This window comes from Emys orbicularis, chromosome 3 (genome assembly GCF_028017835.1).
Source record: "Emys orbicularis isolate rEmyOrb1 chromosome 3, rEmyOrb1.hap1, whole genome shotgun sequence".
In the NCBI taxonomy this organism is placed as follows: Eukaryota; Metazoa; Chordata; order Testudines; family Emydidae; genus Emys; species Emys orbicularis.
This window is the reverse complement of record NC_088685.1, coordinates 8,415,096-8,437,601: the sequence shown is the minus strand read 5'-3', so window position 1 is coordinate 8,437,601 and position 22,506 is coordinate 8,415,096. Positions and strand designations below refer to the sequence as shown.

The 22,506-nt window shown below is 42.8% G+C and overlaps 1 protein-coding gene across 1 annotated transcript in view; it reads right to left on the bottom strand.

The window, feature by feature from the left end:
• Positions 1-21,863, bottom strand: part of HMBOX1 (homeobox containing 1) — an 81,254-nt gene extending 59,391 nt beyond the window's left edge. Inside the window, exons 1-2 of the mRNA XM_065401160.1 lie at positions 21,825-21,863; positions 702-1,181 (exon numbers count right to left, since the gene is read on the bottom strand). Coding sequence (XP_065257232.1) covers positions 702-1,181; positions 21,825-21,847 — 503 coding nt within the window. The 5' untranslated portion in view covers positions 21,848-21,863. The remainder of the gene's footprint in view (positions 1-701; positions 1,182-21,824) is intronic.
• Between the last annotated feature and the right edge of the window lie 643 nt (positions 21,864-22,506).

The window sequence follows — 22,506 nt, the reverse complement described above, 5'->3', positions numbered from 1 at the left end:
TTAAGATCATGGATACTTAATTTTGGAGTAACAACTCCCCTAACCTTTCCCATACTGCTAAATGGAAGGGGTATCCTGCCTAACAAGGAAGAAGCCCCTCATAGGGAAAAAAGATGACCACTGATCTTGACTGTAAGCTCTCCATAGAGGAGACATGCCTTTTCATAATTGTTTTTATTTCAGTGCTGCCATTCTTGGCCCTACATAACACACAAATAGAGGCAGTCCTGCCCCAAGGAGCTTACTATCCAAAAGGCAGAGAAGACATGATATATTGCAAGTTCTTAAGGAAGGCATTAACAGAGCCATTTCCCTCTTCTCCCATACAACATTGGGAAAGAGAAGGCTTTGGACTGACATGAGCCAGTGATGGAGAATCTCATGGGAGAGGAGGGCTGTTTCCAAGGGATTTGAATGTGGTGAGGATGGAAACAGTGTACTGAGATGAGAAAGTCAATCCAGGCTTTGGAAAAAACAGACTGAAGAGGGATCTGTGATGTAGCCCAGGACAAATGTGCACAAAGCTTTGAAGGGGAGGGTGGCCAATGGAGGACAAACAAGGGGATAATTATCTAAGGCACCCGTCACACTATTGACAATACATATAACCATTAAAGTACCTCCCCTGCCCCTGAGATGCAGTTCTCCTCTTAAAGGGTTCGTCAGGCTGATTTACTAAACCTTCTACAAGTTTTACTAACCTCATCAATTCTTCCACTTTGTCATCTACGTCCAAGTCCTCTTCAGAGGCTTCAAAACTGTACGACCTTTGAGCCAAGCTGTTTGCAAGTGGATAGCGAGTGGGCGACATCTTCCCATTGAACGCTGACAACCTCTCGTTACTCTCCCTCCCATTCTGATTAGTAGTGCAAGGCTGTGGGGAGGTGTCGTAACTGTTGCTAGGTGACGGGGACATCCCAGAATGCTGAGTCTGTGTAGAAGCTGTGGCTGTAGAGGAAGATGCTGGGACATTGTTGGTACTGTTGCCATAGGAACCGCCTCCATAGCTAGACCTTCTTCCAAACTTGTCACTATGCTCTTGATCGAGACGGTCCAAGGTTTCCAAGGCGTGGAGGATTTCGTGTCTGGTCATTCCAGTACGTCTCAGGCGCTGAAGCAGATCTATCTGCTCTATAGTAAATCTGGGTTCATCTGTGTAGTGAGACATGGTTTCCAGCAGCCTAAAAATAAGGTGAAATGTGAAAGCAAACAGTTTAGTGCAAAAGCTATCTATGGGACACGAACAGCGCCTCAGGGATGGCACTTAACAGAAGACAATAGGCCTGATTCTGGTTTCATTTACACCAGTGTAAATCATGTAAGTGAGAGGGCAAGCAGGCCCAATGAGTGGAATCCCTCACCCATTGAACTCGACAGCAAAGCTCTCATTAACTTCAGGTTGATTGATTGCTTCTGGTAAAGGATAACTTTGCACAGTTTTCAGAGAATACCTCACTCTCTGACTTCAAATCCCGCCCAACATACCTTTGGATTACTGTCCCACCCCCAGCTCCCTTTTCTGCTCTCTTATCTTCAATAAACATGCCTTATGGAATGTCGACAGTTGCGCCATAATTAAGGCTGCAACTGAGATTCTGTTATATGCCCAATTTTGCCCAACCGCCAAATCCCCCAGCAAAGTCCCATTGGTAGAGCCCTGCGTGGATACAAAATGTATATCCACATCTGATCCGCAAACATGGTCCGTGGATATAAAGCGGATATCAGTAGATTTGCAGGGTTCTACCCACTGGCCTCGAAACTCGCAGGTTAGCGCTGGGCCAGAGATACAATTTTTCTAGAAATATTCAGTGATTCAGAAAAGGATTCACGAGTTATGATTCCCTAACATCAGAAGTGTGACGAGTTCAAGTAGTCTTAACTTTCTTGAAGGAAGGAGAGAGCTAAAACCCAGTTTCTTGAACTTCCCTAATTGAAATCTAGTGCCCCCCAGCACCAATGTTTAGTTGATTGAAGTTCGATTTCAGAAGTTGTTAACTTTTGAATCTGGAATGTTGCCATGGATCACCAGACCTGACAAGCAGAGTGCAGCATGTCAAATTACTGTTAGAGACCTGAGCTCTTTCATTTAAAGAAATAAGGCCCCAGCCTTGTTCTTTGCAAAGGCAGATGTCATGTGTAATCACTAGGGAGGCTTGTCAAAAAAACTTTTTTCCTCCTAAACTTTGAAAAATGGTGGACAATATCCTAAGGCTTGCAGGGTACTCCCCCTTCCTGGCAGGCTTCAGCAGATCCATGGGAAATGCCATACGACCCCTTAAACTTTCTCCCCTCAAGTCCCCTCACAACAGATCTTCTAAAGTCTGCAGGAAGCAGGGGCCCTTCTTTCAGCCATCGGAAGATCTTGGAGGTGGCAGCTGGAGGTCAGAGAGCAGCATGAGAGTGGGGCAAAAATTATGAGGCATTCTCCCCTTCCTGTGGTCCTACAGAGTCGGTGGGAGGGGAGAAGCAATGGGAAACTCTCTGAAGCTCATTGGAGCCATCCTGGAATCCCAAGCATGGCAGTGGTGGGAGAGAGAGCTGACAACATACTAAGTGTGTATGGGGAACCCTAAGGAGCATATTAAAACCAGTGGGGGAATGGAGCCCCGATGAGAATCCCAAACTTTTACAGGAGTGGGGCTGGCTGCCCCAACAACCCTGCTCCCCCAATGAACTTGGTGTTTATGTCTTTCCCTGTGCTGGGCCAAAGGCACACAGAAGCTGCAGTGACGTGGCAGTTCCCAGCCCTGACTACTACTGGGGTTGGTGTGGGTAAAAAAGAGGGGTCTTTTCCGGGCAGTGACACCCCAAGCTGGAGTTCTGTGACCTGGGGGAGAGAGATGGGCCACGCTGCCATACATGATGCTGATACAGGGTGCATGGGTCCCTTTGAAAAGGGTTTTGCCCTTGTAGATGGAATCCCAGGGTAGAGAGGGAGGGGCACTGACGCAGAACCTCCCGCCTCCAGTCCTGCACTGCTCCTCACAACTGTAGAAGTGGCTATGGCTGCGTTCTTAAAAATGATTAAATGAACGAATGTGCATTTTTCTTCTGAAGTCCACAAGTGTGTATGTCCTCACAACTGCTTCGCATTGCTGCTGCCACCAGAGGAGGGGTGAGTGGGTAGGGGGAGGAGGATTCATGGGAACTCATGCCCCCTCCAGGTGACCCTAGATGAGAGGGTGGGATCAGGCTGGAGTCACGCTCCCAACACTGCTCTCCTGCTGCCACTGGCAGTGTATCACTCCCATGAGAGCCTGACTTTTATGGCTGATTAGTATTAATTTCTCCAATAAGGATTATTTTAAATTTTTTAAAAACTGCTCCCAACTTAGTCCACTATAAGCAGAGTGTAACAGTCAGTGTAGAAATCTAATAACTGAATGGAATTGCAAACAATTACGAGATGGAAGCCAGCTCCCAGATCATGTAGCTCAGTCCTGAGGGACAATGAAATTATATATAATGTAGGGAATATCCTTCTCTGAATTCCATTCCGTTTGTTTGTCTTTCTATTACCAAGGTGCCCTGAACTGTACACAGTGTTCCAGTGGTTGTCCAGTCATTTGTCTATACTGCAAAACAAAGGTGGGTTAACTCAGGTTTGCTAATTCGAGTTAAAAATAGCAGTGAAAACACAGCAACTCCAATTTTAACTTGGGTTAGCAACTTGAATTCAACCCCAAGCTTTAACTCAAGCTGCTAACCTAAGCTGCCATATCTTCACTGCTATTTTAACTGGAGTCAGCTTCTGAAGGTTAGCTAACCCATCTTAAGAACACACACTAAGGCTATGTCTACACTTAAACCGCTACAGTGGCGCAGCTGCCGCTGTGCTGCTCTAGCGCTTCAGTACAGACACTACAGTAAATGGGAGGTTTCTCCTGTCACTATAGTTAATCCACCTCCCTGAGACGCAGTAGCTTAGTCGACAAAATAATTCTTCTGTTGACCTAACCTTATCTACACTGGGGGTTAGGTCGGCTTAACTACGTCACTCAAGGGGATGGATTTTTCACACCCCTGAGTGACAGAGTTGAGTTGATCTAAGTTTTTCATGTAGACCTGGCCTAAGTATTGTATCATGTACCTACCAACCCTTAGGTTCACAGCACTTTCCAGTTTAATAACGTCTACAGTTTTAAGCCAGGATCCTAAAATGCATTACACCCAAACAGAGCCCCAGTGACTTCATGGGCTCTGGCAGGACTGGGGCCTTAATGTGCTCTTTAGGTTCTCTTCCAGAGGTTAAAGGGTGGCTATGACTCCAAAACATCGTTTTAAAATGTCAGGTTTCAGAGTAGCAGCCGTGTTAGTCTGTATCCGCAAAAAGAACAGGAGTACTTGTGGCACCTTAGAGACTAATGCTCTAATAAATTTGTTAGTCTCTAAGGTGCCACAAGTACTCCTGTTCGTTTTAAAATGTGTGGCGCTTCTCCATAGTAAATCCTCATTTGAGAGAATTTAATTCATAACCTTTTATTTATTTTTAGATTGTATTTTCCTCTTTTTAGTCTGACCTCCAATTTCTGACTGAAGGCAGGGAGGGTTGTTCTAATGCAAAGAAAGGGAGCAGATTCAAATTAGACACTTAGGGTACATCTACCTTTTGTTGGGAGGTATGATTCCTAGCTTGAGCAGAGAGGTACCTATGGTGGCTCTGCTCGAGGCAGCATACTAAAAATAGCAGGGTAGCATGGGTGATAGGTTGGGCTAGCCACATGAGTACATGCCCACCGGGCCCCTCTCTGACACTGCCTGTGCTACCTCAGCTACAGTGATATTTTTAGCATGCTAGATCAAGCAGAGCTAGCGTGGGTGAACTGAGGGTATGTCTACACCTTGCTGCTCCAGCAGGAATTCCAGCTTGAGGAGATGTACCCGCACTAGCTTTGACTGAGCTAGCCCGGTGAAACTAGAAGTGTAGCTGCAGTCACACAAGCAGTGGGAGGAGCTAGACACCCTAAGTACAATCCCTTCTGAGATGCTAGGAATATACTCAGCACGGCCAGCCCCTCCAGCTACACTTCTGTTTTGAGCACCCTCACTCAATCAGAGCTAGCGTGGGTACGTTTCCTCGAGCTGGAATCTACATCTTCCAGCTCCAATGTAGACACACCCGAAGACTGGCACTATGCCAGGCAAGAGAAACATTCGCCACAGCCTGCAAGGAGCCAATCAGCTTTTGGTTTATCCAGTTTTCCTTTCCCAGCTCTCCATCACTTCTCAAAAAGGACCGTCAACAATTCTGCAAGTTTGTTAGTTAGTTGTCTTAAGCTCATTCTCACATGCTTTAAATTGTGAGTCAGACACCTAAAAACCACGAGCCAAGAGTTTTTTGTTGTTGTAAATAATACACATGAAAGACTTTTTATTTGCTTTGTGGATTTTGAATGGCAGGTCACATTTTCAAGATCTTCTACTCAACCCTGAGGACTACAAACTTGATTTTGTTTTTAAATGAAAGATGAGCTTCTCACATATCCAAATGCAAGAGCTGGGACTTCAAGAAAAATACCACATAACGTGAGACTGACAATAAAATTCACAAGGGTTGGCAACACTAGAACACATTCAATGTTACCAAGCATCCATGGCATTTTAAAGAATAACTATACTGAGTTTTTAATATAGTTGTTTTAACAATGTCTTAGTTACTTTCTAGTTCTTCATACCTCCTTTTCACTTTCCTTGTTAAAGACCAATTTACAAAGCAGTGAAGCAAACCAGCCACTTTAGAATAATTAATTTCATCCACCTCATTAATTAATGGACAATCTCTAGTACTTTATCCCCACATATGTTTGTATGAGCCTCTTAGTCTCCTTAACCCCTTTGGCTAACATTAATTCAATTTGCTTTGTTTAGTGCTCTCTTTTTCCTGCAAGATTTAACTAACTGTGAAAGGATCAGCAAGCAAAACTAAGGTGGGGGGGAGGATGGGGGAGAAAGGACTACAGGTACCCTGCGCGAGTGATGGCTATGATGGGCTACGGCTGTCAAACTTTACTGCCTATATAATGAAATATCTGCAACCGTTGCAGATCTTGTGTTGTAATCATGTACTGTATCCTCTGATCAGTTACCAAAAGCCAGCCTGATGTAAAATACTAGTGAAACATGGTGTATGTCAGTTTTGAACCAAACCATTTAAAACCACAGGACCTATTTTGGCCATGTTTACTTAGATTCCAAATAGAAAAAAATCTAAAATGCCAAGTATATTTGTATTTCCTATGTGGAGGCCCAATCCTCAGCTGATGCAAGGCAGCAGAGCTCCATTGGTGGGCCCATGGTATCTAAATATTTATAATGCACCTAAGATAGACAAGGTGAACGAGATAATATCTTCTATTGGACCAAGTTCTGATGGTGAAAGCGAAAAGCTTTCGAGCTAGACAGAGCTCTTCTTCAGATCTTGACCACAGCATACCTATGGATAGAAATTCCATGCTTAAACAATAAGAGTATAGAATTAGGAATATACTACCGACCACCTGACCGGCATGGTGATGGTGATTGTGAAATGCTCAGGGAGATTAGAGAGGCTACAAAAAACAGAAAACCCAATAATAATGGGGGATTTAAACTATCCCCATAGGGAACATGTCACCTCTGGATTGGATCCAGAGATAAAATTTCTAGACACCATTAATGACTTCTTGGAGCAGATAGTCCAGGGACCCACAAGGGAAGAAGCAATTCTTGATTTAGTCCTAAGTGGAGCACAAGATCTTGTCCAAGAGGTGAATATAGCTGAACTGCTCAGTAATAGCAACCAATGTGATTAAACTCAACATCCTTATGGCGGGGGGGAGAGGAGGAGCAGAGCGCTAGCATTTAAGTTAAAAAAGGGGAAATACACAAAAATAAGGAAGCTAGTTAAATGGAAATTAAAAGGAACAGTCACAAGAGTGAAATGCCTGCAAGCTGCATGGAAACTTTTTAAAAACACCATAACATAGGCTCAAGCTATATGTCTACCCCAAATTTAAGAAAAAAAACATAAAAAGGACAGAAAAAATGTCACAATGGCTAACAACAGAATAAAAGATGTAGTTAGAGACAAAAATACGTCTTTTCAAAAATAGGAAGTCAAATCCTACTGAGGAAAATAGAAAGGAACAAATTCTGGCAAGTCAAATGTATAAGTATAATTAGGCAGGGCAAAAAAGAATTTGAAGAGCAACTAGCAAGAACCATAAAAACTAATAGCAGATTATTTTTTTTTTTTAAGTACATCAGAAGCAGAAAGCTTCCAAACAATCAGTGAGACCACTGGATGATAGAGGTGCTAAAGGAGCACTCAAGGAAAACCAGGCCATTGTGGAGAAGCTAAATCAATTCTTTGACTCAGAGGTAAGGGAGATTCCCACACCTAAGCCAGTCTTCTTAGGTGACAAATCTGCAGAGTTCTCTGAAGTGGTCAACTAACATGTGGACAAGAGTGATCAGTGGATAGAGTGTACTTGGACTTTTTCTGAAAGCCTTTGACAAGATTCCTCACCAAAGGCTCTTAAGCAAAGTTAGCAATCATGGGATAAGAGGGAAGATCCTCTCATGGATCAGTTACTACTACTATTAGATACATCTACCCTAGCACTTTTGTTGGTAAAATTGTCAGTCAGAGGTGTGGAAAAAAAAAAAAAACCCACACACCTCTGACTGACTTAAGTTACACCGACAGACGTGCCGGTGTGTACAGCACTATGTCAGCAGGAGACACTCTCCCACCAACATAGCTACTGCTGCTCATTGGGAGTGGTTTAATTATGCCACAAGAACCAGGGGTCACACAATGAAATGAATAGGCAGCAGGTTTAAAACAAACATAAGGAAGTACATCTTCATACACTGCACAGTGAACTGTGGAATTCGTTGCCAGGGAATGTTATGAAGGCCAAAAATATAACTGGGTTCAAAAAGGAATTAGATAAGTTCATAGAGAGTAGATCCATCAATGGCTATTAGCCAAGATGGTCAGGGACAAAGCCCATGCTCTAGGTCAGCGATTCTCAAACCAAAGTGGGTCAGGACCGCATTTTAATGGGGTCACCAAGGCTGGAGTTCGACATGCTGGGGTCCGGGGCCGAAGCCAGAGCCACACTGCCCGGGGGCCAAAGCCAAAGGGCTTCAGCCCTGGGTGGTGGGGCTCAGGTTACAGGCTCCCGGCTTGGGGCTGAAGCCCTTGGGCTTCAGCTTTGGCCCACCTGGGCCAGCGGGACTCAGGCAGACTTAGGTTTCAATCCCCGCTCCAGAGGTTGTGTAGTAATTTTTGTTGTCAGAAGGGGGTCGCGGTGCACTGAAGTTTGAGAACGCCTGCTCTAGGTGCACCTAAGCATCTGACTGCCAGAAGCTGGGACTGGACGACAGGGGATGGATTACTTGATGAATAGCCCTGTTCTGTTCATTCCCTTTGAAGCATCTGGCACCAGCCACTGTCAGAAGACAGAATACTGGGCTAGATGGACCATTGGTCTGACCCAGTATGGCCGTTCTTATCTTCTTATCCCAACCAAAAAGGTGCAGAAGGAAGACGTGCCACCTCTGCAGCATCGTTCTTTTGGGCCCAGTCCTGCCAAAGCCACTCCGTGAATTCAGGCTGTGTTGGTAGGATGGCTGCTCTCCATACCCTCTCTGCCTCCTCTGGCCCTCTCTGTAGTTTTAAATTCTCCCCCTTTACAGGTTGGAAACCTCCTTGAGGGACCAGCAGACTGAGTGTGGCCCCCCCAGAATTAACTTCTCCTGAGGGAACCCCAGAGCCAGGCAGCTGGACTCTAGCCTCAGACTCTGCTGACTGAGGAGGTGGAATGCCTGGCCAGATCCAGGTAACTCTGTCCTGTTGTGACAATTTGGCCTACAAATATACCTGAATTGTGAGCTCGGCTGCAAGGAGTATGTCAATGTTCATAAGATGTTACATTAATCTGTAACAACAAACATGGATGGGAAAAATACAAAACGGAGATGGAATAACTGAATGAGTCTAAACAAAAAGGCCAAGTTAATATGATTCAAGGACTGTGTTTAAGTTATGCTTGTTAAAAAACAGGAGATATGAAGCCAGAAGTTAATGAACCAAAATTGGTACGTCAGATATTAGGCCTAATTGGAAGGCAAGATAATGAGGGGATGGCCTATAACAGCGTTTAAAAGAGAACTATATAAATTCATGGAGGTTAAGTCCATTAATGGCTATTAGCCAGGATGGGTAAGGAATGGTGTCCCTAGCCTCTGTTTGTCAGAGGGTGGAGATGGATGGCAGGAGAGAGATCACTTGATCATTGCCTGTTAGATTCACTCCCTCTGGGGCACCTGGCATTGGCCACTGTCGGTAGACAGGATACTGGGCTAGATGGACCTTTGGTCTGACCCGGTACGGCCGTTCTTATGTTCTATTTCACCCATCATTCCCTTTTTGGGTCCTTAAAAGAAAGATTTGGTGGGGACAGTATGAAAAAAAAAAAGAGAGGCTAAAAGAACAGACAGAGGCTACTGGAGCGAGCTTCACCATCATGGCTGCCACCCTTACTGTTTCCTAGGACACTGGGCCTAACATCATTCTGTCCCTAAGAAATGTCCTGGCCAGAATGGGCCAGAGAGAGGGATCCAAATGACATGGTCACCCCTACTAGATCCAACTAAATCCCAAATATCATCTGGGATAACAGTTATTACCATTCTTAATACATCTAAGACTTCCAGACAAGTGGGCTTTTCCTTTTAAGACTGGACTTAACAACAACAGCAGCAACATCTGTAGCCCATCTCAACTACCTTCATCTATTTCCCCCACAAGGACAGTTACTACCATCTTTGATACCATCGAAGAGACTGTCAAGCAACAGGGAGGGGTTCCTTTTAAAAACTCCAGCTGAAGGGAAAGGGAACCAGGGATGTTATTAAAATGAAAGCCTTGTTTAATACTTTACATTTCACATGCTTTAACTGTTTTATCTTCTTTTCTGTATCTTTAATAAAAGGTTAAGAGGATTTTTAATGGTGTGTTTGCTGTAGTGCTATGCAGGCTGAGGTCTCTATATACCAAGCCCTGGACCGCATTTAACACTGTTTAATGTTAGACAGTGACAGGGTTATGTTAATGCCTTTGGCTCATTTATTCCATCTAAATCAATAAAATAGCCCCCACTTCCATGCCCCAAAAGAAGAAACTGCAAGTCTAAACATAACATTTCCCTGTCCCTGAAGAACTGCAGGGTCTCAATGCGTGGATGAGACGATATTGTAGGGAGGAGGGGTTTAGATTAATTAGGAACTGGGGAGCCTTTTGGGAAAGGGGGAGCCTGTACAGGAAGGATGGGCTCCACCTAAACCAAAATAGAACCGGACTACTGGCACAAACTTAAAAAGGTTGCAGAGCAATTTTTAAATTAAGGGCTGGGGGAAAGCCGACAGGTACGGAGGAGCATGTGGTTCCGACACAGACTCCCCTTAGGGGAGGATCTATTAATGGAGATTCTCTATATCCTAGTAACAAGGAGAGGATGGAAGATGATAAAATATAGGTAGGAGCTGATGAGAAACTGTCAAATGAAAAAGAGTCCCATTGAATTACATCACGTAATGGCTGAGAGCTAAAAAGTGACCTTTTTTTTTTAAAGTGCTTACATACAAATGCTAGAAGTCTAAATAATAAGATGGGTGAACTACAGTCCCTCGTATTAAATGAGGATATTGATAGAATAGGCATTACTGAAACTTAGTGGAAAGAGGATAATCAATGAGACACAGTAATACCAGGGTACAAAATATATCGGAAGGACAGAATAGGTCATGCTGGTGGGGGAGTGGCACTAGATGTGAAAGAAAGAGTAGAGATAAATGAAGTAAAAATCTTAAATGATCCAAACTGTACCAAAGAATCTCTATGGATAGTAATTCCATGCTCGAATAATAAGAACATAACAATAGGGATATGCTACCAACCACTTGACCAGGATGCTGATAGTGACTGTGAAATGCTCAGGGAGATTAGAGAGGCTATAAAAATAAAAAACTCAATAATAATGGGGGATTTCAACTATCCCCATATTGACTTGGTACATGTCACCTCAGGACGGGATGCAGAGATAAATTTTCTTGACAGCTTAAATGACTGCTTCTTGGAGCAGCTAGTCCTGGAACTCACAAGAAGAGAGGCAATTCTTGATTTAGTCCTAAATTGAGCACAGGATCTGGTCCAAGAGTTGAATATAGCTGAATCGCTTGGTAATAGTGACCATAACATAATAAAATTTAACATCCCTGTTGTTGGGAAACACCAAAGCAGCCCACCATGGTAGCATTTAATTTTAGAAAGGGGGAAATACACAAAAATGAGGAAGTTAATTAAACAGAAATTAAAAGGTACAGCGCCAAAAGTGAAATCCCTGCAAGCTTCATGGAAACTTTTTAAAGACACCATAATAGAGATTCAACTTAAATGTATACCCCAAATTAAAAATATACTAAGAGGACAAAAAAAGTGCCACCATATCTGAACAACAAAGTAAAAGAAGCAATTAGAGGCAAAAAGATATTCTTTAAAAAGTAAAAGTTAAATCCTATTGAGGAAAATAGAAAGAAGCATAAACTCGGGCAAGTGAGGTGTAAAAATATAATTAGGAAGGCAGAAAAAGATTTTGAAGAACAGCTAGCCAAAGACTCAAAAAGTAAGATACATGAGAAGCAGGAAGCCTGCTAACCAACCAGTGCGGTCACTGGACGATTGAGATGCTAAAGTAGCACTCAAGGACGATAAGGCCCTTGTGGAGAAACTAAATGAATTCTTTGCACTAGTCTTCACGGCTGAGGATGTGAGGGAGATTCCCCAATCTGAGCCATTCTTTTTAGGTGACAAATGTTAGGAACTGTCCCAGGTTGACGAGTCATTAGAGGTGGTTTTGGAACAAACTGATAAATGAAACAGTAATAAATCACCAGGACCAGATGGGATTCACCTGAGAGTTCTGAAGGAATTCAAATGTGAAATTATAAAACTACTAACTGTGGTATGTAACTTATCATTTAACTCAGCTTCTGTACCAGATGACTGGAGGATAGCTAATACAACACTGATTTTTAAAATGGGTCCAGAGGTGATCCCGGCAATTACAGGCCGGTAAGCCTAACTTCAGTACGAGGTAAATTGGTTGAAACTATAGTAAAAAACAGAATTATCAGACACATAGATTAACATAATTTGTTGGGAAAGAGTCAACATCGTTTTTGTAAAGAGAAATCAGGCTTCACCAATCTATTAGAATTCTTGGAGGGGGTCAACAAGATTGTGGACAAGGGTGATCCAGTGGATATAGTGTACTTAGATTTTCAGAAAGCCTTTGACAGATTCCCTCACCAAAGCCTCTTAAGCAAAGTAAGCTGTCATGGGATAAGAGGGGAGGGCCCTCTCATGGATCAATAACTGGTTAAAAGATAGGAAACAAAGGGTAGGAATAAATGGTCAGTTTTCAGAATGTAGAGAGGTAAATAGTGGTGTCCCTCCGGGGTCTGTACTGTGACCAGCACTGTTTAACATATTCCTAAGTGATCTGGAAAAGGGGGTAAACAGCAAGGTGGCAAAATTTGGAGATGATACAAAACTACGCAAGATAGTTAAGTCCAAAGCAGTCTGTGAAGAGTTACAAAGGGACCTCACAAAACTGGGTGACTGGGCAAGAAAGCGGCAGATGAAATTCAATGCTGATAAATAGATAAATACAAAGTAATGCACATTAGAAAACATAATCCCAACTCTACACATAAAATGATGGCATCTAAATTAGGTGTTACCACTCAAGAAAGAGATCTTGGAGTCATTGTGGATAGTTCTCTGAAAACATCCACTCAATGTGCAGCGACAGTAAGAAAAGCTAACAGAATGTTGGGAACCATTAGAAATGGATAGATAATAAGACAGAAAATATCATATTGCCTCTATATAAACCCATGGTACGCCCACATCTTGAATACTGCATGCAGATGTGGTCGCCCCATCTCAAAAAAGATATATTGGAACTGGAAAAGGTTCAGAAAAGAGCAACAAAAATGATTAGGCATATGGAACAGCTTCCATATGAGGAGAGATTAATAAGACTGGGACTTTTCAGCTTGGAAAAGAGATGACTAAGGGGGGATAAGATAGAGGTCTATAAAGTCATGATTGGTGTGGAGAAGATAAATAAGGAAGTGTTATTTACTCCTTCTCATAACACAAGAACTAGGGAACTCCTGTATCTCAGATCTGCTTAAGCTTCATCAGGGGAAGTTTCAGTCGCAAGACTGAGGTCTCCAGCTCCAGTCTGGGTCACCCTGATATTGGACATTGGACTATAACCTATGGAACTAATTTTGAAAGAACTTTTTGCAACTCTGAAGCTCACCATCTCTACTATGAAACTGACCCAAGAACTTTATTCGTATCTGTATGTATCATGATCTTTTAATCAATACTCTCCCCCTTTTCTTTTAAAATAAATTTTAGTTTAGTTAATAAGAACTGGGTGTGTATGCATGTATTTGGGTAAGATCTGAAATATTAATTGACCTGGTGGGTAATGTGTCCGATCCTTTGGGATTGGTAGAACTTTTTATATGAAGAACAAGATTTTCAGTAATCCTCCTCATCATATTTGACTTGACTGTCTGGGTGGAAGCCCAAGGCTGGACTGTTTCAAGGGAACTGAGTTTCTGGCTTCTGGGTAACCAGTAAGGTATTGTAGAAACTGTTTTGTTGTTGGCTTGGTGAATTTAAGTATTAGAATAACCACCAATTTGGGGGATTGTCTGCCCCATTCTTTGCAGTTTGCCCTGATTGAGCAATCTCAGTGTGGACATCCTTGGACCCTGGTCACAGATACGTCTAATGGAATTTAATTATTCAAATGGGAATCAGGCCAGAACACCAAGGCTAATATCCCTATTTTTGAGAGAAGTTTTGGGCTCCTTAACGGCCACAAGTGGTCATGTTTCTCTATCCTGCCTGCTGACATGAATGTGATGTACTCTGGCCATCACTAAAGAGATTTCTTTCTGCAGGTCCTCTGGGTCTGGCAATCTCCATTAAAATGCATTGCTATACCCCACAAGCTCTGAAAGACTTATGAGATTGCAGAAATGGCTGCGCTTTTTGATGCAAAGCACTATACGCATTTGATATGATGTGTAGACATCTAGATATGGGCTGAAGCCAAAATGTTGAGAACCAGATCCTAAACTTGGATGATTTTTGAATCACAATTCTAATAAACTCATGTCAATTGTGACCTGCAAGATGCGAACGTGTTCAGATACACATCTGCAATGTACAGTATAAACTGCTGTTGCAGGTAGCAGCATTATTCTTCATCCCATTAAGCATGTCATCTACACTTCTAATTTTGTTTTATAAAAAGATCATTTGCAACAGATTACTGTTTTTTGGGTGCCACTAAATATGACCTTGTCCCTTGACTTTAACATATGATTTGTCTTCCCTCTTTAAAATTACATTTACCAGTGAGTTATGACCCTATCAACCATAAAAATGGTAACAGTATTCTCTGGATAATGTCTATCCGGCACAAAGCTAGATAAACAGTAACTAGAGAGAGGTTTAAATCAACACAGAGTTGCTTGCAGTTTGTTGCTGATATAAACTTCTTAATCACAGAGTTTTTATTCTGTGTTTGTGAATTTTGTGCTGATGAGAAATGCTGACCTTGCAGCCTTGGAGACTATTTCTCTATCCACAAAACAGGTACAGTGCACACAGCAGCTGTACAAGCTTCCCTCACACTGCCCCCATAACATGCAGTTAAGTCTCCCTTGAATCTTAGGCCTCTTTGATGAGACCACCATCAAGAGTATCACTTGCTACCAATTATGGTGGTGCTTTTTATGCAGTTTATTTGTCCAGTTTGACTGAGACCAAATAACTCATTTCACACAAGCTAACTGGCTGAGCTGATAATTTAATGTCATAACCAATTCAGGCTCGATTTCAAGCAATGTCTGACGCAAAAGTCTATTCTGCCTTCAGCCATCCAGGCTGTCAATGTTTTAGCCTCTCCATATATACGTGTTGTACATTATGCCCAACTTATACTATATAAAACGTTTTTCTCCTAAGACATTTTTATATATGTCCCCAGTCATCAAGAAGAGGCTTTAACCCTCTAGTCTCTTCATTTTCTCCCCTCCCTTTTCTGCCTTTCATCTTTCCTGGTTTACCAGTGCAGCTCATCCCTGCAGAGACCTCAAGCAAGAAAAGCTGCCTTTAAAGCTATGGTCACTCCACACAACAGCCAGCATGGAACAGGGCTCAACATTGTAAGGGGCATTAGAACTAGAACCATTAATATGCCAGTTCTAGACTGTTCTTCAAAAACTATCAAGTTTTCTGCTCACTCTGTTGCCTCTTCACAAGTGTATGCCATTTTTGTCTTAGCAATGCACAGCAGGCAGCTGTCTCTTTGAGAAGTCCCAGAAACGTCCCAGAATCCTTTGTGATATATTAAGGCCATGTCTACACTGACGGGTAGATCAGCTCTGCTGGAATCTCGCAGCGATGTCAATGTAGTGGGTCTGGTGAAGACCCGCTAAGTCGATGGCAGAGCGCTCTCCCGCGGACTCCAGTTCTCCAGCTCCCCAAGAAGAGTAAGTCGGTGGGAGAGCGCTCCCGTCGGCACAGCGCAGTGTAGACACCGCGTCAAGTTGACCTAAGCTATGTTGTCTTCAGTTACGTTATTCATGTAACTGAAGTAGCGTAACTTAGGTCGGCTTACCGTGGTAGTCAAGACAAGGCCTCAGTAACGCCACCTTTGAAGCTACAGTCAGTGCTACGAATGCTGGGTTGCAGTTAAGAACTAAGGACATGAGTCTCTTCTCCATAACATTTATGTAAAGCAACAGTATCTCCAGCTACTTCAATGGAGTTTTACCAGTGTACAAGAGAAAAGCAGGCCTTACAAGTGCTCGTCATGTCAATAAATACAGGGCCATCCCTACATGTAAGATAGCATAATTAGCTTTTACAGTTGCATGCCTTCGTTCTGATTTTCAAAGACGACTCCACTCCCATTCATCCTGATCCACAAACATAAATGCAACACTTCTAATGACTGCTCTAGGAAACAAAACCTAAGACTTCCAAGGAGTGAAATCAGACTAACTGATCTACCAAGTTTAAGCATTGCTGATTCTGTTTATGAATGCAAAACACTGTCTCATGAATGCAGAACACTGCCATATGCTTTCCATCAAAATGGTGACAGTTAATAAGAGCAGTCTGAAACTTCTGAAAATAAATCCAATGTAATCAAATACTCACCGCTACACAAATCAGAGAACACAGGCTGAGTGTGGAATATCAACTATCAGCACATCACTCCTTTAGGGGGTCCTCTGGTTTCTGAACTAGCTTTAAAACAAAAAACCAAAACAAAACAGCCCCACATTCTGGTTCTCTCTGTAAACTACTATCAGCACATCACTCCTTTAGGGGGTCCTCTGGTTTCTGAACTAGCTTTAAAACAAAAAACCAAAACAAAACAGCCCCACATCTCTGGTTCTCTCTGGTTCCATTTAGTCTTTGGAATTCTCTACAGCTGATCAATTGTAGTCCAGTGGATAGCAGCTGGTTGGTATTAAGCAGACCTGAGCTCTAGTCCTGGTTTTACCATTGACACTCCTGTGTCACCTTGGGCAAGAGACTTAAGCCCTGTGGCAGTTTCCTCTCTGTAAAATGAGGATAATAATGTTTGCCCACCTTTGTAAAGCACTTTGAGATCTACCATACAGATAAAAAACACTACATAAAAGCGGATTATTTTCATAATCAAAGTCTTGCAAAAATGTTTACCGCTGACTGAGCACAGGATTAGGATCCTGGAATTCCTGCGTTCTACTATCAGCTCCGAGATCTACTCCCTCTGCGGTCTGAGACAGACACTCTACAAGTGCTATGCTGCTATAGCATAGACACTTGCTACAACTATGTCTTTGCTGTGCCTGATAGGAGGACTACTGAACACAGGGAAGGACTATGAATGAACTCCCCCAGGAACGAAGGACTGTCACAAACCTTACCACCTTCCACTCCAAGTGCAAGGCGCATTTATTTGACCTTGCCTTCTCTAACACAAATACAGAGCAACGTGTACATTAAAAAAAAATCCTACCAAAACAAGACACTCTACTGGGGAGAGGCCAAGACAACAAACAACAGGGGACAGAGGTGAGCCATGTCCCTTAATGCAGGGCTGAAAAGCACTCAGGGTATCTCTATACAGCAGCTGGGAGCGTGCTTCCAAGTGCAGGTAGACAGACATGCATTAGCTCTGCTCGAGCTAGTGCTCTAACAATAGCAGTGTGGCCGCAGCGGCATGGGAGGCGGCTTGGGCTAGTTGCCAAAGTATAATCCTGCCTGACCTCCTGGTTATGTACTCAGGTGGCCAGCCCAAGTAGCTGTGGCCACACAGTCATTTTTCGCATGCTAGCTCGATCAGAGCTTGCACCTGTCTGTCTACCTGTGCTGGTCAGCACCCTCTCAGCTGTCGTGTAGTCAGACCCTCTGATACTACAGTGATCAGCATGGTGTAAGAACCTACACAGAATAGAATAAGAACTACAGAGTCCTGACGAAGAGACTGTGGTCCAGCCTCTGAGAAAAGGGTAAAAGACGAGTTCCTTCACTGAGGCGCCAAAGCCTAAAGCCTTGCCACAAAGGGGAGGACAGTTTGTGCCTGGAGAGGGCTGGAAAGATCTCGAGGCCTGTGACAGTGGATGACAGGACTCATGTTTTTACAGGGGGGCTCTCATTTCAATGCGCCAACGCAATGGGAAATGAGTCACGGTGGCGGGGAAACTGAGGCACAGTCCCATCTACATGCCTGACCGGTATGTTGCACTTTTACAATTGTCACAGCTTACGGTCTAGCTGTGTTGCTGTTCCCTTTCAGTCTGAGTTCACCCCTCTTGCCTTTACCTGTCTCAGGATGGAATCTCACAATTCTTCTGCTCTATCTTAGGTCCTTATATGGCCCCCATTACTGTAGTGCTTAAGCATCTCAGAACCTTTTATGTATCTATCTTCACAGCACCCCGTTAGGTAGGGAAGTGCTATTCTCCCCATTTTACAGATGGGGAACTGGGACAAAGGATAGACTTGGTCATACAGGAGGTCTGTGGTGGAGCAGAGGTTTTAAGACCAGGACCAGAGTACACACTGCCTGGTATAAATCAACTCCTTATCCCCCTGCAGGTCCGACTGGGTTTCAGTCACTTGCAATTCCTCCCTTTGGAAACCTGTGACCAGTGACAGTGACTACCGGTGTTCTTAAAACCGAGTATTTTTACTCAGTAGTTGGAAAAAAGCATCCAAGAAATAAAGGAATTTAAAACAAACAACCTACATACATATTTAGACTCATGTACTCTTACCCTTCACTGCAAGGTAAGGCCTACACTAGAAGGAGTTTGCCAGTCGAGCTATATCAGTATAGATATAGCAGGAAACCCTGCTACTGTAGACACAGTTTATACCAGAAGTGTGTGCTTTTGCCAGCATAGCTTATATCAGTTCCCCGAACAAAAGGTGTACTGGCAAAAGCACTTTTTTTCCTGACATAATTGTGTCTACACTAGACTTTCTGCCAGTATAAAAATATCATTTAAAAAAAAAATCACAACCCTAAACAACAAAAGTTTGTAGTGTAAACCAGGCCTGAGTTAGACAGGCTTTCCTCTTAAATTACAGGAATAGATCAGAAGCAGCTTACAGTCTTCTAGCAAGCCCAGATCTTTCTGTGACCCACATTGGTCACCACTCACAGCATGCCCTGCTGTTCTGTGAGAGGAAGAGGGTCTCTCCAGGCTTGTGAGCACATGGAGACATTGTTATTCCTGAATAACTCCATTTGTAGACAAGCCCTAAACCTGGTTCTCTTTGACCAAGACCATTCAACCTGTTTTCTTCCAATCAGCAGGAGCACCTGTCAGGGCTTATCCAGGAGAATGCACCCCTGATGCCTGCTCCATTGTTTGGGTAGTTAGACCCATTAGTCTCAATGGCTTGTAATCACTGGCCTGGAGACCATGTCTCCCCTGAGAGTGAGGGTGTTCAAACTGTCCGATCCCATCAGACATCAAGCATATAATTATCACATTTTGGGATACAGACCAAAACACGCAATTAATATAGATACTTATGGCCATATTCCATCACGTGCCCTGTGAGGTAAGTAGATAATTCACCCCACTGTACAGATGGTGAAAATGATACAGGGAATTTATTTACTTTAGGTCACAGAGGGAATCAGTTTCAGAGCTGTGATCTGATCCTTGAAGCTCTCAAGTCTTGTACATCTCTAAAATTCTGCCGTAGATTTGTATTCGATTTTAAGAGCCCTTTAGGTCAACGGAGCGGGGTTGGTTGTGTGGACGCAGTCATTTTTAAATCGACCTAACGCGGCTAAATTCGACCTAACCCCGTAGTGTAGACCACATCTTTGGTTCTTTTGAAGAACTCTTTCCTGCCCTGATCAAGAATTGCAAAATGAACCTCATTTCTGGGAGCCTTTGCAGTAGACTTGATACTGTTACCTCCCTTTGTTTTTTTAAATAGGCTTCACATGAAGAGGATCATGATTTCACAATTGGTGCCATATGGATGGTAGGTTTTCACCACTATTGTTTTATGGCCCTTCATTTTCTTCGTCTCTATCGCTTATTTGTTAAACCTATTCAGCCCTTTAAATAAATTAATCTATAGTTTAGTCTGGAAAAATTTTTCAACCTGACACACCATTTAAGTGAGTGTTTTTCCTCCATTCTAATATTCTTCCTCTAGTCCTCAGCTGAAAAGCTGCCACCTCTGGGGTGGAAGACAGCAGCTGTTTCACAGTACACAGCAACATTCCACAACAATTCTAGAAAGCCACCGAAGAACACAGTATCCAACTAAAATTGCACAGAGAATTTAGAGAGGCAGAACATAATTGAAATTAGGCCAGGACAGCAGAGCTAATAGTCTAAATCTACAAACCAGGCATTAAAATTGTGTTAAGAGTCTGATTCAGAGTTAAGGCTGACAGGCTGGGCTGTCCTTGTGCCTATACACAGCACAGGTGATCGCTCAGGGTATGTCTACACTGCAATTAAAAACCTAGTCCATGCCAGCTGACTTGGGCTCAAAGGGGCTCAGGCTAAGAGGCTGTTTAATTGCAGTGTAGATGTTCAGGCTCGGGACCCTCCTACCCTGCAGGGTCCTGGAGCCTGGGCTGCAGTCTAAGCCTGAACAGCTATACTGTAATTAAACAGCCGCAACAAGCCCGAGTCAGCTGGCACAGGCCAGTCACAGGTTTTCAACTGCAGTGTAGACATACCCTCAGTTCACTAGTCATTCTGCAGCCTGTAACATACAGGGGTAACAAAGGGAGTAGAGGGCAGCGCTGACATTACCTCCAAGTTTCTTAACTGCTGTGAATTAAATCTTTAAAATTTTTAAATGGGGTCTCTAATCAATACTGAAATAAATCTGAAATATTTCCAGCTATGGTAAGAGAAGATGAGCATGGCTGAAAAGACCAGTAATGTAATAAGAAGCCTTTCACTTCTAAATTACTGGTTCAAATCCAGAAGCAACTAAAAGTCTCAGAGTTCTCTCCAGGGGCCTTTTTGAAACATGTTGGTGGCTTAGTCGACAGGTGGCCACAGCACAAAAACCATCTCAACTGTTACCCTTGCCATGAGCCTCAGCGTAGATATTGGTGGCATTGGTATTACACAGACAGATCTGAGCCCTAGAGGTGGTTCTTCCAGCACAGAATTGAGCACATTGACAGAAAATGCTTGCAGTCCTGCTTCTTGCTACCTGTTCTGTGAACAGAGGAGTTCACTTTCCAGTGTCAGGCAATCTGGTACATTTCCTAAACTCTAAATCTGGTGGCTCATTTACTGTGTGCCGCTGGGAGTGGGAGGTTGTTATGGTGAAAATCATACATAAGCATATAAACTAGAAGGCCTAACTGAAAGCCCAGATTTAAAGACACCTGAATTCTGAGGTGTTTTGAATTCACACCCAAAGCTTTTCAGCTTGAGTTAAACAAAAGCAAAACAAAGATATAGAGCAGCATAAGGATACATGCATTTATATTGCTTTTACAATTATCTTTAAAAACCCTAAGACAACAAGACAAAAATAGAGGAGCTATTCCAACTTAAACTGGTGCAACCAATTATTTCTACTCTAATGGACACTGCCTTAGGCTTTTTGTTCGTGTATATCACCACTCATATGGCCTCTGTATCCCCTTCTACTAACTCACAGAAAGGACGCTAAACCTTCTTGAGAGCATTGATGTTTAACCATTACGTCCGGGAGACATGAGAAGATTTCCAGCGTTTAATGGTAATGCTGTATGGTTCACCTCCAAGTTTCTAAGGTCATGTCTACACTACAGAGCCTATGTGGGCATATCTATGCTGGCAAAGCCCCCTAGTGTAGATGCAGCTTATGCTGACAGAGGGAGTTTTTCTGGCAGTGTAGGAACACCTCCTCCCTGAATATTAGCTGCGCCGACAGAAGCACTCTTCTGTTGGCATAGCTGCGTTAATACTGGGGTTTTTATTGGCCTAGCTATGTTGGCCAAGGATGTGGTTTTTTCACACCCGCAACTGACATAGCTATGTCAGTATACATTTTAAGTGTAGCCCAAATCTAAAAGTTACAAGCATTTGTCTCCTGACCACAGCTGTGACCATTCCTCTGTTCTCTTTACATTGAATTACAGAAATGTCAACTTTTGAACTTTCCTGGAGTGACTTCTTGTTGTTGTACTTACACTACTGGAAAGGTTCTGAGCATACTTCACATGAGGAGGGCAAGTCAGAAAGCCTCTCAGGGGTCTTCAGCGTTATTTACCATTCTGTAACAGACAAGTGAGAGAAAAAAATACCATTAAAATTTGTTCAAAATGTAAAGGCATTTTCATTTTTATTATCTATCTAATAACAGAACTTGGATATCACTGTGATGTGCAGCTTCATAAAAGCCTAGCAAGACAGAAAGACACACATTAAAATAATCTGAACCCACCATTTTGAGAGCAGAAAACAGGGACCACACTCTTAAATATGATAAATTAGGGAAAATCCCCCTCTGCAATCCTTCAATTTCCCATACAATCTTTCAATATTTTGTTGTATTCCAAGTACAATTAGGGCCCAGACTCATCCCATTGAATTAATCAGAGCTTCACCATTGATTTCAATTGTCCCTTAGTAAATAATTCTTCACATTTAAACACCATACACATTACAACGATTCACGTTACAATTTGAGGTTTATAGGCACCAAAAGGATGACCAGCCAAGTACTCTCTGCATCAATATAGGTATATTTTAAAATTGGAAATGTTAAGTCTCATTACTATCATAGTAATCTGTGACAAATATATCTCCATATACATAATCAAACATACACATCAATGTACACAGAACTCTACTGAGAATGGTGGCATCTGG